The sequence below is a fragment of the Podarcis melisellensis genome, assembly GCF_964234715.1.
Source record: "Podarcis melisellensis genome assembly, chromosome: 1".
Lineage (NCBI taxonomy): Eukaryota > Metazoa > Chordata > Lepidosauria > Squamata > Lacertidae > Podarcis > Podarcis melisellensis.
Genome location: NC_138528.1, coordinates 52,566,656 through 52,582,218, shown reverse-complemented (window position 1 = coordinate 52,582,218; position 15,563 = coordinate 52,566,656). Strand labels below are relative to the sequence as shown.

Genomic DNA, 15,563 nt, shown 5'->3' with positions numbered 1-15,563 from the left:
AAACGCTTCCTCCCCCCCCTTCCCTCTGCATTCTTCTCCCGGTGCCAAGGAGGGTCCGTCCCCTGTGTAGGGAAGGAGAGAGAGAGAGGCTCCGCGGGCGCGTTGCCGGTGCCTGAGGTGCAGCCCCTTCCCATCCCTCCCTTCCGCAGGGCACTTTCCAGCGCCGCTTCCCTTGCTGGCTCGAGTTTCCTTCCCTCCCTCTCATGTCTCCAGGTGCACATGGCCGCGAGGTTCTTTCTAGAGAGGTGCGTGAGCAGATCCTGCAGGATCAGGCCAGTGGCCCAAATAGCCCAGTGTCCTGGCTGAGCCCTTGCCTGTGGGAAACCAGCAAGCGGGGTTCGAGCACAAAAGCAGCTCTCCTCCTCTTCCCCTCCTGTGGTTTCCAGCAACCTCGTTGCTGCTGTTCTTGAAGCTCAGCGTTTGATCAGCGTTTCTGTGGTGGTGACCTAAGAAGAGCCCAGCAGGGATCCCTTTAGGACAGCAAAGTGCCTCTGAGGAAAGAGTGTGATGTAGGAATAGCGTCAGCAGGCCTTCCTTGTTGCTTTTCTGCCCACATCCCTTCTGGGCGGCCCACGATTTGGTCTTCAGGTGTATACTGCCTCTGCTTATGGACATTCTCATTTAGTTACGGTAAAGGTTGACCTCTGTGAATTTATCTAAGCTATCACCGTGACACATTATGTAGTGATGAATTCCGTAAGTAACCATGTGTTACATGTAATAGAGAGATAAAGGTACTATTGGCTGCCTGTCACTTTCATTGGGACCTTCATTCCAGAATAATGAGAGAGGTGAACTGAAGACTCCTCAGTTTTATTAACAGGTCATGTGTCTTCATAGTCATCTTTCTCTAAAGAGCTCCAGATGTCCTAGCTAGCCATTCCTTGTTTGGAAGTCCAGCTCCCTGATCACTTTAGAAGCTCTTGTCTGTAGTGTTTTAAATATCTCTTAATTCCCAACAATTTTCTTCCCCCACTCTACAATGCTGCACCTACTGTTGAAGCTTTCATTTAGGGTTTTCTGTGGCACACAGTTATCTTCCACCTGAAATGCCCTTTTTGAGTCCTACAAAATCTCTTTCAAGTTTCATCTACAAGCATGGCTATCTCACGGCTCACCCTAATTCCATATCATATAGGAGTGTTAAATGGCAATGGACCCGGTACAGAGTTTTGTTCAGAACATTTTGAAAATGTTCTGCTTATTCCTACCCTCTTCTGCATGATTTCACAACCAATCACCATTTCACAACCATGACTACTGTTTACTTAGGAGCCTTGTTGGAAGTCCAAGTATGACTACTGAATCTCCCCTACCTTACATGCTTGTTGACACTCAAAGAATGAAAAGCAAAACATCCTTTGCAGAAGCCATTCTAATTAATTAATGTTGTTTAACCATCTAGTTTCAGTAATGCTTTCTACTAGTTTACTTAGGGCAGTAATTAGGATAAGTGGTTCTGTGATTTATCAGAGCCCCTCTGGCTCCCTTTTTAACAGTCTTGATTTCATAGGCAGCCATGTCAGTTTCACCTTTGCCCTCATTCAGTTTGTTCTGTTTCTTTCTTTCTTGATGGAGAGACTTGGGCAGAGGTTGATAAGTACAAAGTTCCATGTCACTCTCTATTTCACACATCACTGCTTTTGAGTGAGTTTTATAAGTGAACCACAGAGCCATCAAACCCTCGCTTTAAGTATTATCTGGGCTATACCTGGGTGAAGCATTGCTCATTTATTGATAGGAAGATTTTCTGTTTTGAATGGCAAGGCATCAGTCCACTACACAGCAATGACTAGGCAAAGTATAAAAAGGTAAAGGGACCCCTGACAAATAGGTACAGTCGTGACCGACTCTGGGGTTGCGGCGCTCATCTCGCTTTATTGGCCGAGGGAGCCGGTGTTTGTCCACAGACAGTTTCCAGGCCATGTGGCCAGCATGACTAAGCCGCTTCTGGCGAACCAGAGCAGTGCATGGAAACGCCGTTACCCTTCCCGCCAGAGTGGTACCTATTTATCTACTTGCACTTTGATGTGCTTTCGAACTGCTGGGTTGGCAGGAGCAGGGACTGAGCAACAGGAGCTCACCCCGTCATGGGGATTCGAACCGCTGACCTACTGATCAGCAAGTCCTAGGCTCTGTGGTTTAACCCACAGCGTCACCCGCATCCCACAGGCAAGGTATAGAAGGTGGTAAATCTATTCAGCAGGTACAGTTCACCAGAAATGTAGTTTGGAAAAAGAATTATCATGGCAGCTTGATCCCCCTGTTTTATAAGTTAAATTTTTGCCAGCAGCTTGGAGCATTCCTACCAAATTAAAAGGACTTATTTCATTTGAATTGCTTTTCTGTTATAAGTTGATGGGCTTTCATATAAAAGGTATTCCCTTTTATAGAGTGAATTCAATGGTTACCTACATATAATAACCTGTTTTTATAGGGCTTCCTGGTTTTCATTAGTATTACAAATCACATATTTTGTTGTTACCTAGATTTGTTGGTTCTCTTCTGTGCTTTATAACGTATGTCATATGGTGGTGGGGTGAATCTGTAGGTAAGTTTAAGATGGGAAAGTTTGGCTATGCTTAAACTTCATTGTACATTGTTGAGGTCTGCAACTAAATTTGTTTTCTGATCATAACTCTCTTACTTGTTACAAACTGTTCTTAATCTAGAGCCTCTGCTGATCACTTCCCAGTTTTGCCAGCTTTCTGATTTTCCTGTAATAATTAATATCCATACTATTTACCATATGAGATATTGAAAGTGACTCTAGTACAGTGGTACCTCGGGTTAAGTACTTAATTCGTTCCGGAGGTCCGTACTTAACCTGAAACTGTTCTTAACCTGAAGCGCCACTTTAGCTAATGGGGCCTCCTGCTGCTGCGGCGGCACCGGAGCACGATTTCTGTTCTCATCCTGCAGCAAAGTTCTTAACCTGAAGGACTATTTCTGGGTTAGCGGAGTCTGTAACCTGAAGCATATGTAACCTGAAGCGTATGTAACCTGAGGTACCACTGTATTTATTACACTTCTAATGCAATCTCCTTAAAGGGTACAAAGTCTGAGAGTTGGACTTGCTTCCCTGCTATGCAAAGTTGCCTCAGGTTTTGGTTGGTCCTAGTAAAGCTATTGCCTAACCATGAATTTTAGATATAAAACAGATGGTAAGCAACAAGTGTTTGTCTGCTACTGGACAGAATTAGTCAGCAGAATGGGGAGGGGGGCAATTTTTGGTGTTCCCTTCCTGCTGCCCCTCCTTGATCTCCTCTGGAGGGGACCCTTCGGAGCAGATTTCTGGGGAGCTTCAGGGGGTGAGGGGACAATTGAAATTGTCTCCCTACCCAATCTTGCTGACAGCTTATCTTCTAACTGATCAAATACCAATGGATGTCATACTGTATTAGCTATTCTGGTGTGGAGATGCCTCTTAATTAAAAAATTAATATTTACTTATTAAAATGTGTATACTGTCTTTTATTTCAAATAAATATTGAGGTGGTTATAAATCAGTAAAACAAACAGCATATAACAAAATATGATAAAACGATATTAATGAAGCAGAAATAAAACATCAGGATCAGCTGCAGTAGCCAGAAATGCCAAGAATCAGTATTAACTCTTGGGCTGGGGTTTTTTGTTGCGGGGGGTTGTTGCTGTTCTTTTTTTGTATCTTTATTTTAGATCTTGCTTTATATGAAAATTGTTCCATTTGCTTCTGTATTTTTAATGTATTATTTATTGTTTATAACTACTTTTGCTATGTTGTAGATATGTATTTTTTCATGTTGTAAGCCATCTTGCACTTGGTTTAAACTGTGGAAAGGCAGCATACAAATACAATTATGTATGTGTGTATGTCAGTTGGGAAAACTTTGGGTAAAGAGCTATGTTTTAAATTGTTGGTGAAAGCTTCCAGGAGTTGCTGTGCACCTGATCTCCATAAGGAGATCATTCCACAAGTTAGGGACCACTGGGGAAAGTCCTTATCTGTACATAGACATCTTCAGGCTATGATAAAGTTAACCAGGTCTGTTAAGCAGATCACAGTGCCTGGGCTGGGCTGTGGTGTTAAAATCACCTAAAATGAGTAGACAGTCTTTTTTTGAGATCATGGGTAGAAAGGAAGTTGGTGCTGAATGGTGCCAGCAGCAAAGGTGGACTTGGGGCCACATTTCTAACATCTCTTTTTCTCTCCCTCTCCACTCAGCAGGCTGCTGAAGGAGAAACAGATTGTAGCCATAGGACCACATAGGGCCCACTCTTGACTTCAAATATTACTGATTGGTAGATCAGTTTAATGAATATTGCATTTGGGAAAAAATATCTGAATAATATACCGTATTTTTCGCACCATAGGGCGCGCCTAGTTTTGGGAGGCGGAAAATAAGAAAAAATTATTCTGAACCCCAGAAGCCAGAACAGCAAGAGGGATCTGGCTTCTGGGATACCGTGTGGCTGTTCTGGCTTCTGGGGTAACCGCGCCAAGCCTCTTCAGGGCAGCGGGATGAAGGCTCCCCCTGCCCAAAGAGGCTGCGCAGGGCTAAAGCAGAAGCCAGGACAGACTCGTCACTCTCTCTCTCTGCGCAGCGCCCCTCCTTCACAGGAGAGGTGCTGCGCAGAGAGGGAGAAGGGGCAGCGCCCTTCAGCGAAGCTGGAGAAGGAACAGAAGGAGATCCTTCTGTTCCTCCTCCGGCTTCGCTGGACAGGCACGTCGCTGCGAAGCGGGAGGAGGAACAGGAGACCCTTCTGTTCCTCCTCCGGCTTCGCTGGACAGGCGCATTGCTCAAGGGGCGCTGCGCCTTCTCTCTCTCTCTGCGCAGCGCCTTCAGCGAAGCTGCAGAAGGAACAGAAGGGTCTCCAGAATGAGGTCTCCAGAATGATGCTAGGCCTGGGACATTTTGAAGGATTCAAAATGGTGGCCAGGATGTCAATGAAGTTGCTGTTATTTCCACTTGCAGTGGCATCAACTAAACATAAGTTGGGGGGAGGCTGTACTACTGCTAAAATAGGAGAACCTTCTGTTCCTCCTCCGGCTTCCAGGACCGGCGTGTCGCTGCGAAGCGGGAGGAGGAACAGAAGGAGACCCTTCTGTTCCTCCTCCGGCTTCGCTGGGCAGGCACATTGCTCAAGGGGCGCTGCGCCTTTTCTCTCTCTCTCTCTCTGCGCAGCACCTCTCACAGGAGAGGCGCTGCGCAGAGAGGGAGAAGGTACAGCGCCCTTCAGCGAAGATGGAGAAGTAACAGAAGGAGACCCTTCTGTTCCTCCTCCGGCTTCCAGGACAGGCGCGTCGCGGCGAAGCCAAGGAGCCTGCATTCGCTCCATAGGACGCACACACATTTCCCCTTCATTTTTGGAGGGGGAAAAGTGCGTCCTATAGAGCGAAAAATACGGTAATTGTCAAATTATGCTGATTAGATGCTGCAAAATCTTCAGCTGTAACTATTCAAATGTCTTACAATATTCACACCACAGCTGATGTTCTCTATTACGTACAGTGTTTCCAGGGCTTTTTAAAAGAGTTGACAAAATTTCCTCATCTCAGACCTCTGCATTAAGCAAGTTCTGATGTTTTTGCGTAAGCGGCACAGTGATTTTGCAACTTTGTGCTTATTTAAATTGCTCGTTCTCCTTTTGCCCAAGTCATAGTGACCCTTTTTGATTTCCAATGGAACTTGCATATGAGAAAATGTTTATAGGCTTAAATCCTACGTTCTCTTAGTTGAAAGTTGGATCCATGGAGATCAAGAGCACACATTTGCAACAGATGTAATTAGGATCAGAGATGCTTTCCACCCACAGTCACATAGGGATTGTTTTTCCGTCATGTAATTTTACACAGTTGGGGACTGATGTGAATAATGCAATTACATGGGTGGGGCAGATGGTGTGGGTCTTTCTACTTTCTCTTTTCCCGTAATTCATGGATTCTATAAATGTTGCTGTTTTCACTGAAATGACCTCCTTTACTTGTGTAAGTAAAGAATAGTTGTAGAAATTCACAGTCCAGTTCATATTTACTCAGTGTAAGACCCAGCGGGGCTTAATCTCAAGTAAGTGCGCTTGGGGTTATAGCCTTAAAGATCTGTCAAATAGTCCCTTTAAAATACTGTTCCACCATGTTCATTTTGGTATTATTAAAGAGGGTATGGGGAATATTTTGCAGTTTTGTGTTGTGATCAAAAAGCTGGATAGTTGTTGAACACTCTGGTCAGAATAGAGATAGGATAGAATAAACAGGATAGACATATTAAACATATTTGATTATATGAATAGTTAGCAATAAGGTGACCGATAAAAAGGCACAGAGTGCAATGCCTCTCTGCAATTAAACTCTTCTGAATTTCATGGCATGTTATGGCTGCCTGTGCTTCTTCATAGATGTGTAGCATAAGCAAACTTGGCATTTAAGGCCCCACCTATGTTTAGTCATCCTGAGATCCTTGACTAATTCAAAACTAACATTTTTAAGCATGCAACTGGCCTTTCAAAAAGCACCTCTGACTATAAACTAATTTACCATAAAAGATTCAGCAAAACAAGTAACAGAATATAAGAATCTAAAAACAAGCAGTGTATCCCAGTAGACTGTATTATATAAACAGATAACTCCCCTCACATTAAAAACCTTTTGGTTAACATAAACTGTTAACGGTAGTCTGACATGAGAACTTACCCGTACTGTATCATTTGGTTGTTATTTTGCATGCATTGCCTAAACACTATCTTCTGATTTAGGGTGGGATATTTTATTTTTTATCTTTATGATCTTGTTAATACTCAAAAGAAAGCTGCTAAACCATCCAGGAGCTTCAATGGGATCCCACCCCCCATCTCTTGGCAGCTATCAGAATCCAACCAACATCATCCAAACATCTAATTGAAATGGGTTTAGAATGATCTGTTTCATGCAGGAGTATCTTGAACTGCTTAACAATTGCCTTCCCTGCTCATTTGTGAGAAAAGGGAACCTTATACATATTTGTAATTCTGCAAAACAAGAGGATCTGTGAAGACCGTTAGATGGATAGATGTGTGCGTTTGCACACAAGTTATACTACTTTATCAGCAACTTTCTGAAAATAGATGTTCTATTTCTGCCCTAAGGTACAAAGGTGGAATCATGCTAAATGGCATTATTCCATGTCCATTGAACCCTGCTGCCTACTATGAAGTAGAATCTTTTCCCTACTTCTATTATTATTTGCAAGGGTCCATTTAGGTGTGCCGTCTGCTTTCAATGAAAATGTGATCATAGCCTAGACTACATGAGATATCCTCCAGGGTAAGAAGAGCCTCCTAGATCAGGCCAGTGGCCCTCATCCAGCATCCTTACAGTGCCCAGTCAGATGCCTATGGGAATGTGCTAGCAGAACCTAAATGCAACAGCACTCTCACTTCCTTCACTTTCTAGCTCTGGACCCCTGCCCACTGGCTGGGCCACGGAAGTGATTAATATCTCAGCAGCTTTTGATACCATCTACCATGGTATCCTTCTGGGGTGGCTGTCCGAGGTAGGGGTACATGGCACCACTTTGCAGTAGTTCTAGTCTGGGGATTTTGCTTTGGGCCTGTGGAGCCTTCAATGTGGGGTTGCTCAGGGTTCAGTTTTATTCCATATACAGTGGTACCTCAGTTTACGAACTTAATCAATTCCGGAATTCCGTTCTTAAACCAAGGCGCACTTTCCCTAATGAGGCCTCCCGTCGCTGGTGCCCTTCCGCCATTCGGCTTGCATTCTTAGACCGAGGTAAAGTTCACAAACCAGGACACTACTTCCAGTTTTGAGGAGTTCGTAAACTGAATACAGTGGTACCTCGGGTTAAGAACTTAATTCGTTCTGGAGGTCCGTTCTTTTCTTTTTTAAAAACTTTTTTTTAAATTCAAAATTAAAACAAAACATATTACCCAGAAACACATCATCCTTATTTTTCCCCCATTTTTCCTCCCTCCCCCCACCCTCCCCCACAAAACCCACCCACCCCCGGCTTCCCTCAGTTCCAGTCTTTTATTTCTCTAAGAAGGCTGTTTTCTGCATGTTACACAGTTGTATAGATCCTCAAACTATTTAGCTGATTATTATCAATAGAAAGTCTGTTCTTAACCTGAAACTGTTCTTAACCTGAGGTACCACTCTAGCTAATGGGGCCGCACCACCACCACGCAATTTCTGTTCTTATCCTGAAGCAAAGTTCTTAACCCGAGGTACTATTTCTGGGTTAGCAGAGTCTGTAACCTGAAGCGTCTGTAACCCAGGGTACCACTGTAGTTCGTAAACAGAACTGTTCTTAAATCAAGGAACCACTGTACTGTTCAACATCAACATGAAATTGCTGTGTGGGGATATCTGGAGTTCAGAGTACATTGTCAGCAATATGCTGATGACACACAGCTCTGCTTCTCCTTCACATCTGCAGATGTGGCAGTGGGTGTGCTGGACCTTTGTCTTTCCTCAGTAACAGACTGGATGAGAGCCAACAAGCTGAAGCTCAATCCAGATAAGGCTGAGGCACTGTTAGTGGGTGGTTCTCTAGACCAGATGGATGGGAGATTGCCTGCTCTTGATGGGGTTGCACTCCCTTTGAAGGAGCAAGTATGCAGCTTGGGGGTACTTCTGGAGCCATTGCTGCCAGTTGAGGTTCAGATGGCCTTGGTGGCACAGAGTGCTTTCCATCAGCTTTGGCTGGTGGCCCAGCTTTGCCCCTACCTGGACAGGAATAGCCTAACTTCTGTCGTCTATGCTCTGGTAACCTTTGGTTACATTATAGTAGGCATCCCCAACCTGCGGCCCTCCAGATGTTTTGGCCTACAACTCCCATGATCCCTGGCTAACAGGATCAGTGGTCAGGGATTATGGGAACTGTAGTCCAAAACATCTGGAGGGCCGAAGGTTGGGGTTGCCTGCATTATAGCAACATGTTACACATGGAATTGCCTCTGAAGATGATTCAGAAGCTTCAGCTGCTGCAGAATTCGGCAGCCAAAATTCTTGCTCACTCGGGGCATGATGATTTATACATAAAAGGCTAATATTGGCCTGATTGCATTGGCTGCCAGTTAGTTTCCAGGCCCAATTCAGTGTGCTGGTTTTGACCCATAAATCCCTAAATGGCTTAGGGTCACAATACCTCAAAGACCACCTCCCCCCATATGGACCAACCAGGACCCTGTGATCATCATCTGACACCCTTCTTCATGTGCCCCCTCCACAAGATGTCATGTGGAGGATGGCAACACAAGAATCAGCCTTTTCTGCAGTGGCTCCCCATTTCTGGAATGCTCTCTCCAAGGAGGCTGGCCTGGCAAATTCATTACATATATTTGGGGGCTAGCCTAAAACATTACCCCTTAACCAGGCTTTTGGCTGATTAACATTATATGTCCTTTTAAATGTGTTTGGGGGGGTTGTTTTTGTTTTGTTAAGTATTTTGTGTTCTCATTTTGTATTTTTATGTTGTGAACCACCCTGTGATCTTCAAAAGAAAGTCAATATACAAATTTAATTAATAATAATAAGTGGTGATTTTCCCCTTCATAAATAACCCTCAGAAAATGATGGAGTCAAACTTCTACTTTCCTGTACAGGAGCACTAGCAAACTCAATGTGCATATCAGGGAAAGCAATTCACTGGCATTTTAGCAATCTGGATCTAACTTATCTTTTATAGCTAGATAACTATATTAACGATTAACCTACTATACTAAGTGTGAGATTTTACTCTTAACAGACCTACGCCCTTAGTATAAAATTTTAATCTTACATTCAGTAGTGCTGAAAGTCTGAGAAATCAGAGAGATATGACGAACTAATTGGGGTGACCCTATCTCCCAACAAATATTGTCAAAATGTAAATATTCAGACGCTATACAATTGTAGGCACACACTTTAGATTATAACACAGAGTATGTTTTTAACTACTTAATCCTCATACCAAATTGCCCAACATTATGTAACATGCGTAATTACTGAAGCTAAGCATCGGATCTTGTCAGTATGCGGGTTCCATGAGGAAAGAAAAGTAGGATATAAATATAAGAAAACAAATAAAAACAGCATTATGTTTCAATGCCCTATATCCTAAGCTTCTGAAAGTTGCCTGTAGCCATTTGGCAATTTATAGTGTTCAGAAATTCCTCAGTGCTGTAGCCTGTTACCAGCAAATGCCTGAATATTCAGCTGTCTAAACATTAAGGTTGTTTAATAATGCAGCTATTCTGAACTGTCTTCTAGGTCGACTCGCCAATGAACCTGAAACATCCTCACGATTTAGTAATACTAATGAGACAAGAAACAACTGTTAACTACCTCAAAGAGTTGGAGGTGAGGCTGTTTATGAAATGGTCTTGGAAACTGCTTTGTAGGTACTGAAAAGTATGAAATGCTAATTTCCTGATAAAAGAAGTGCATTTGGAGAGTGATAAATACTGATGCTGGAAGCTTTAGCATCAATAGTTTTTTTCTTCATTTTTATTATTTCAGTCTCTATGCATAAAACCTGCAACTTAAATAAAAAAGTGTTGAAGCTTTTTGGCTTTCCTTTACTATTGGAGCTGTAAAGCGTGGCCAGGTTCCAGTGAACCATGGAATTCGTTCTCTGAGTCCAAAGGGCTCCAAGCTTTTTCCCCTTGAAGAACAGCCTCTCTCACCTCATGAAAATTTCTTTGAAACTGAGTGGCATTTCAGAAACCATATCTGACATGGTTTTCATTTTGATATTCCAGACACCAAACATCTGAACCAAAGCACAGGCTCATGAAAGCTCATGCTTTACTACAGTAACCCCAGCTTCTACACATCTCCCATCTAAAAAGAGGGACCAGTCTGAAGCTTGAGCAGTGCCAGAAAAAAACACGCTAGTTCCCTATGTGTTTGTCTTTCTTAAAGAGCATCCCATGTCTGAAGCCAGCTAGCAAGTTTATAATGTAGCTAGGATTGGGGGTTCTGCTGGTTAAAGAAACCAAAGCCATACAGAGAATTCCCAGCCCCTTCAGCAGACATAAAGAAATTTCTTTGCATCCTAGTCAGAGACGTCAAAAATAAGTCACTATGTACAGCTAAGAGCACTCTTGGCCCTGTTTTGTGCAGATGATCCTACGTACATACATATCACTGTATTTTGGACCTTAATCACTAAAAGAATTAGCAACCTTGATTCTTTATGAAGACTTGTTCACATGGCAGTGATTAATTGTGGCTCTCAATGTTTGAAGTGTCCAATCTTTACACTGGGATGGGGGGAAATTAAAGTCTTAAGTGTTGTATCCTGAAAAGCATGAGCAACAGAGCTGACCTACCTTCCCACTTTCACTGCAACCCCTTGCAACCCTCCCCAAGAAGCCTTTTGAAATGCCTTGGTATGCGGTTCTGTTTCAAATAATGGTGTTTTGTTTTTGTTTTTTTGTATCTCTTCTAGAAGCAATTGGTTGCTCAGAAGATCCATATAGAGGAGAATGAAGACAGAGACACAGGACTGGAACAAAGACATAATAAGGAAGATCCGGATTGCATTAAAGCAAAGGTGCCTTTGGGGGACTTGGATCTCTATGATGGCACTTACATCACCTTGGAGAGCAAAGATATCAGGTAGTGAGATGATTAATTGTATGAAATTTTTGCAACAGCTGTAATTTCAGATTGTCGGATTATGATTGTGCCATTGGGAATCAGGTTGAAATAATAAGTGACTGTTAAGGTAATGAGTAGCTCTCCTGAATATTCCCAAAAAGATATTTATAGTCATCTCAACAATATTTGCTTATGTGTCTTTTCTAGGCATTCCTAAACTTTGTTGCATTCGTTCTTGGTGAAGTAGGCTTTCTCCAGAGCATGATTTCAAATGTACTCAACTTAGGCAGGGGTAATGTTGTGGGATAGCACATAAAGCCCAAATTGCATATAGTCAAAACCCATTGGGTTCCATGGTTTGCCAAAGTATTTTCCTGGATGTCTACCCCCTTAATTTTTAATTTTTTTTTAATGCCAAGGGCATAAAGCTTTATGTGCACAAGTTAAATGTGTATAAGTTGTGAGTTACCTCTATTTCAGAACTTGATTCCAAACCTTCTTTATTCAGCGTCAGTATGGCAGAATCCAAAAGAGTTCCTTAATTTTGAATATTGTTCATTTTAATTATTTGAGCAAGGATATGCACTTCAGAAAGTACCCACTATAGGATTCTAACTGAATTATTTTGTGCCTGCTATGGGGGGGAAAGAGATTAGTACTAGTTTATAGTCTTAAACTGAAGACTCAGCAGATACAATTTTAATGCAAGTTGATCTGATGTAGATAGAAAAATATATAGTGTTAGTTGACTTAAAACAGATAATGTTAATCAGCATTCCTACATGACTTAGTTCCCATTCCTAGTATTTTGTGATCTTTTCGACTGCAAACAAATATGCTAATGTTTGCGTTGCTATTTGGTTTTAGCCCTGAGGACTACGTAGACACAAAGTCTCCTTTACCTCCAGACTTAGAAGAGCCAGAATGCACAAAAATTCTAGATCTTCCATATAGCATTCATGCGTTCCAGCACTTACGGGTAAGTAATTAATGATGTAGTCTTTCGTTACTTTACCTCTAATCTGCCTTTCTTCCTGAGATGTCCAAGTAGATTCAGATAGTCAGGACTGCTTTGTCTTACAATCACTTTAAAGTATGTTATCTGTTAATTGAAGTAAATCTGAATAACTTTCTTCTTAAAGCAGCCTAGTAATATTTGTAGCCACATTACTGAACATTTTGGGCTAGACTTGGAAATCATTGCAAAGCTTCTAGTGATGATGCTTGCAATTCCCTCTCCAGCTTTCTGGCCTACAATGACTACTGTCTCATATTTCCTCCCCCATCCGAACTTCAGTTTCTATCACTTAATAGCTTTTTCTTCCCCGTGCCTCATTTTGTCAGAAATGTTCAGATTTTTTTTTTCTAAAAGAAAAATATTGGAAAATTTTGCTGGTGCAGAATTTGGATTTTTCTAAATAGGTAGCAAGTAACACAGTAGGCTTGGTTATCTTATGCATTGTAACAAACATTGTTATTCTGCTACAGCACTTAAAGCAGCTGAAGTTCTTCAAAATTCCCCACTAACTGCAGCCTAAATTGTATGTGGGTGTTTTAGGATAAAAATAGCTGAAGGTATTGATGGAACAATACTTAAACATGATTTTATATGGAATACTAGAACAATACATTTTCTAAATAACAGATGCAGCAATTTTGTGTGCTTATCTGGAAGTAAGTCCTATTAAATGTTGTGGGGCTTACATCTGAGTAGACTGCTATAGGATTCAGTAAACTAGATATTGCCTTTTCAGAAATGATGCTTTATGTGTTGAAATTTTGGGGCAGTATTTGCTAAATTGGGGAGTTGTGGGTAAATTTGACATGAGGAATTACTGACTACCTTCTACCACCTTATCATAGGTGTTTCCTGCTGATTCCTGGGTATTTCTGTAAAGAATGCTGAAATAGGTGGACCTGTGTATCAAAGCATTACTTATTTTCTTAAGAGGTTCATGTTCAGTATTCACACAGATTAGCTAACTGTTAAGAAATTCTGAATGCACACTCCTGCTATGAAAATGTGAAGACATTACTGGACCAGTAAAATGAAAAAAAGCAGACAACAAAAGACCGAAGTCTGTCCACCTTGATAGTAGAGAATTCCATTTTATTTATCAGTCACTGACTTTTTTCTTTTTCTATCCTCTCTGTCCCCCACCCAGGGTATTCAAGAAAGAGTTAATCTTTCTGCACCCTTGTTACCTAAAGAAGATCCTATATTGACTTACTTATCAAGACGGTTAGGAAGAAGCATAGACGAGATAGGCCACCGCATTTATGAAGGTCTCATGAAGGTAACCACCTTGTGTGTGTGTGTCCCCAAAATGAGTGTATAGAACCTTTGATTCAACATGAATATGCTTTATATTTATCAGGCACTTAAATCTTCACATGCCTTCTGTCTGCTAGTTAAGGAAAAACATCCCAATGGATGCTTACTTACCCTAAGTGCTCATCTGATTTTTATGTGGCTTTTCTCCCTGTGAACCAAGACAATCTGTAAAGTCTGCAAATTTCTACCAGTGGCCATTTAAATGAGGACCACTATAGTGCCTTGAATCTTAATTTGCGTAATTTTTAATTTGGGATTTTATGTGTTCTGTTACATTTTATGTGTGATATGTGTTTAGTCGTGTCCGACTCTTCGTGACCCCATGGACCAGAACTGTTGCCTTTGTCCATGGAGTTTTCTTGGCAGGGATAATGGAGTGGCTTGCCGGTTCCTGCTCCAATGTGTGATATACTCTTTGTATAAATTGCAGTGAGTAGTGGCTGATGCAGATACATTTCTATCTATCTGTAGCAGATATATAGCCAACTCATTTTTGTTTAAATCAGTGGGCAGGAATCAGTTAACAAGTTCCATTAGTGGAAGTTTGTACAATGACTTCCACTAACACAGCAGGACTTCCAGCCCCCCCACCCCGCCCCTGAAATTGGCCTGGGGGGGGGGAATCCCTAAGCAGTGCACAAGGGGCAGTTGTTGTGTCTCACAAGCTTCTACTGACAGAACAATTGCCACAGCACCATGTTAAATTCCTTCTAGAGTTTTTATTTCATTAGCCCTCCCAAGTTTTCATATACAGTACTGTGAAGACTAGAAGAAAATGGATTGCATGCAGGTCCCGGTTTCTGGATACAATGCATACCCAGAAAATCGTTCGTTAGGCATTCACATAATGAGCTGGCAATTTCCTCTTTTTCCTGTGGGAACATTTCTAATCCAGTCTCTCTTCCCACTTCATCCATGGTGTCTTCCTGAAATGGCTGCAGCCAACCAGCAAAAGGAAAAACTGATTTGTCCAATCTCTTTCCATCCCTCCCCCCTCCCCACATGGCTTCTGCTCGAAAAAGACTGCTACTGACCTGCGGAGCACAAACAAGTAAGGAAGTGGACAGACTCTGGCTGTTCATAGCTGAATCAGCCATTCATGTAGCAAGGTTTAGGCATAACTCTTTATATTCACATAACTGAATTTGGGGATAACAGGCATTCTGATAGTGCGTGTATGTTCAGAATCCTGTTTCAGCCACCAACAGCTAAAAAGTTTAGTAACTTTAAAAAAAGTAAACACTTCTTGTGTCTCCTGTTCTTCGCAGAATTCTTCTTCTTGGGTATTATATAATATGGCCTCCTTCTACTGGCGAATAAAGAATGAGCCATACCAAGTAGTGGAGTGTGCCATGCGGGCTCTCCATTTTTCTACAAGGTGAGGCAAATGGATTTTTATTAGCAGCATAATACAGTCTGTTGTATGATTTGAAAATTAAGCTAATCGAGGGTGGCAGTTGCTTCCCCCTTAGGATTGACAGGCCAATGCAGTTATATGATGGAGTTGTAGATGCATATAGATATCTAGAGATTCTGCCATCTCTTGTTTGACTTACACTAGGCTCTTTGGATGGGTGTCTCTTGTTTTGTGCTGTTGACTTATCTGAACCATATCACAGTGAATGCTAAATAGTGTGCATGTGTATGTTGTCCTGCTTATACAAA

The 15,563-nt window shown here is 42.0% G+C and overlaps 1 protein-coding gene across 4 annotated transcripts in view; it reads left to right on the top strand.

The window, feature by feature from the left end:
• The window catches only part of TTC17 (tetratricopeptide repeat domain 17), a 54,264-nt gene that overhangs the window by 311 nt on the left and 38,390 nt on the right, over positions 1 to 15,563 (top strand). For 2 of the 4 annotated variants that reach the window (XM_081891245.1, XM_081891246.1), the window contains exons 2-6: positions 10,229 to 10,318; positions 11,412 to 11,581; positions 12,431 to 12,542; positions 13,729 to 13,860; positions 15,167 to 15,276. In XM_081891245.1, coding sequence (XP_081747371.1) covers positions 10,229 to 10,318; positions 11,412 to 11,581; positions 12,431 to 12,542; positions 13,729 to 13,860; positions 15,167 to 15,276 — 614 coding nt within the window. Of the gene's footprint in view, positions 1 to 33; positions 246 to 10,228; positions 10,319 to 11,411; positions 11,582 to 12,430; positions 12,543 to 13,728; positions 13,861 to 15,166; positions 15,277 to 15,563 lie in introns of those variants that run through there. The other 2 variants (XM_081891248.1, XM_081891247.1) reach the window with 2 other exon arrangements.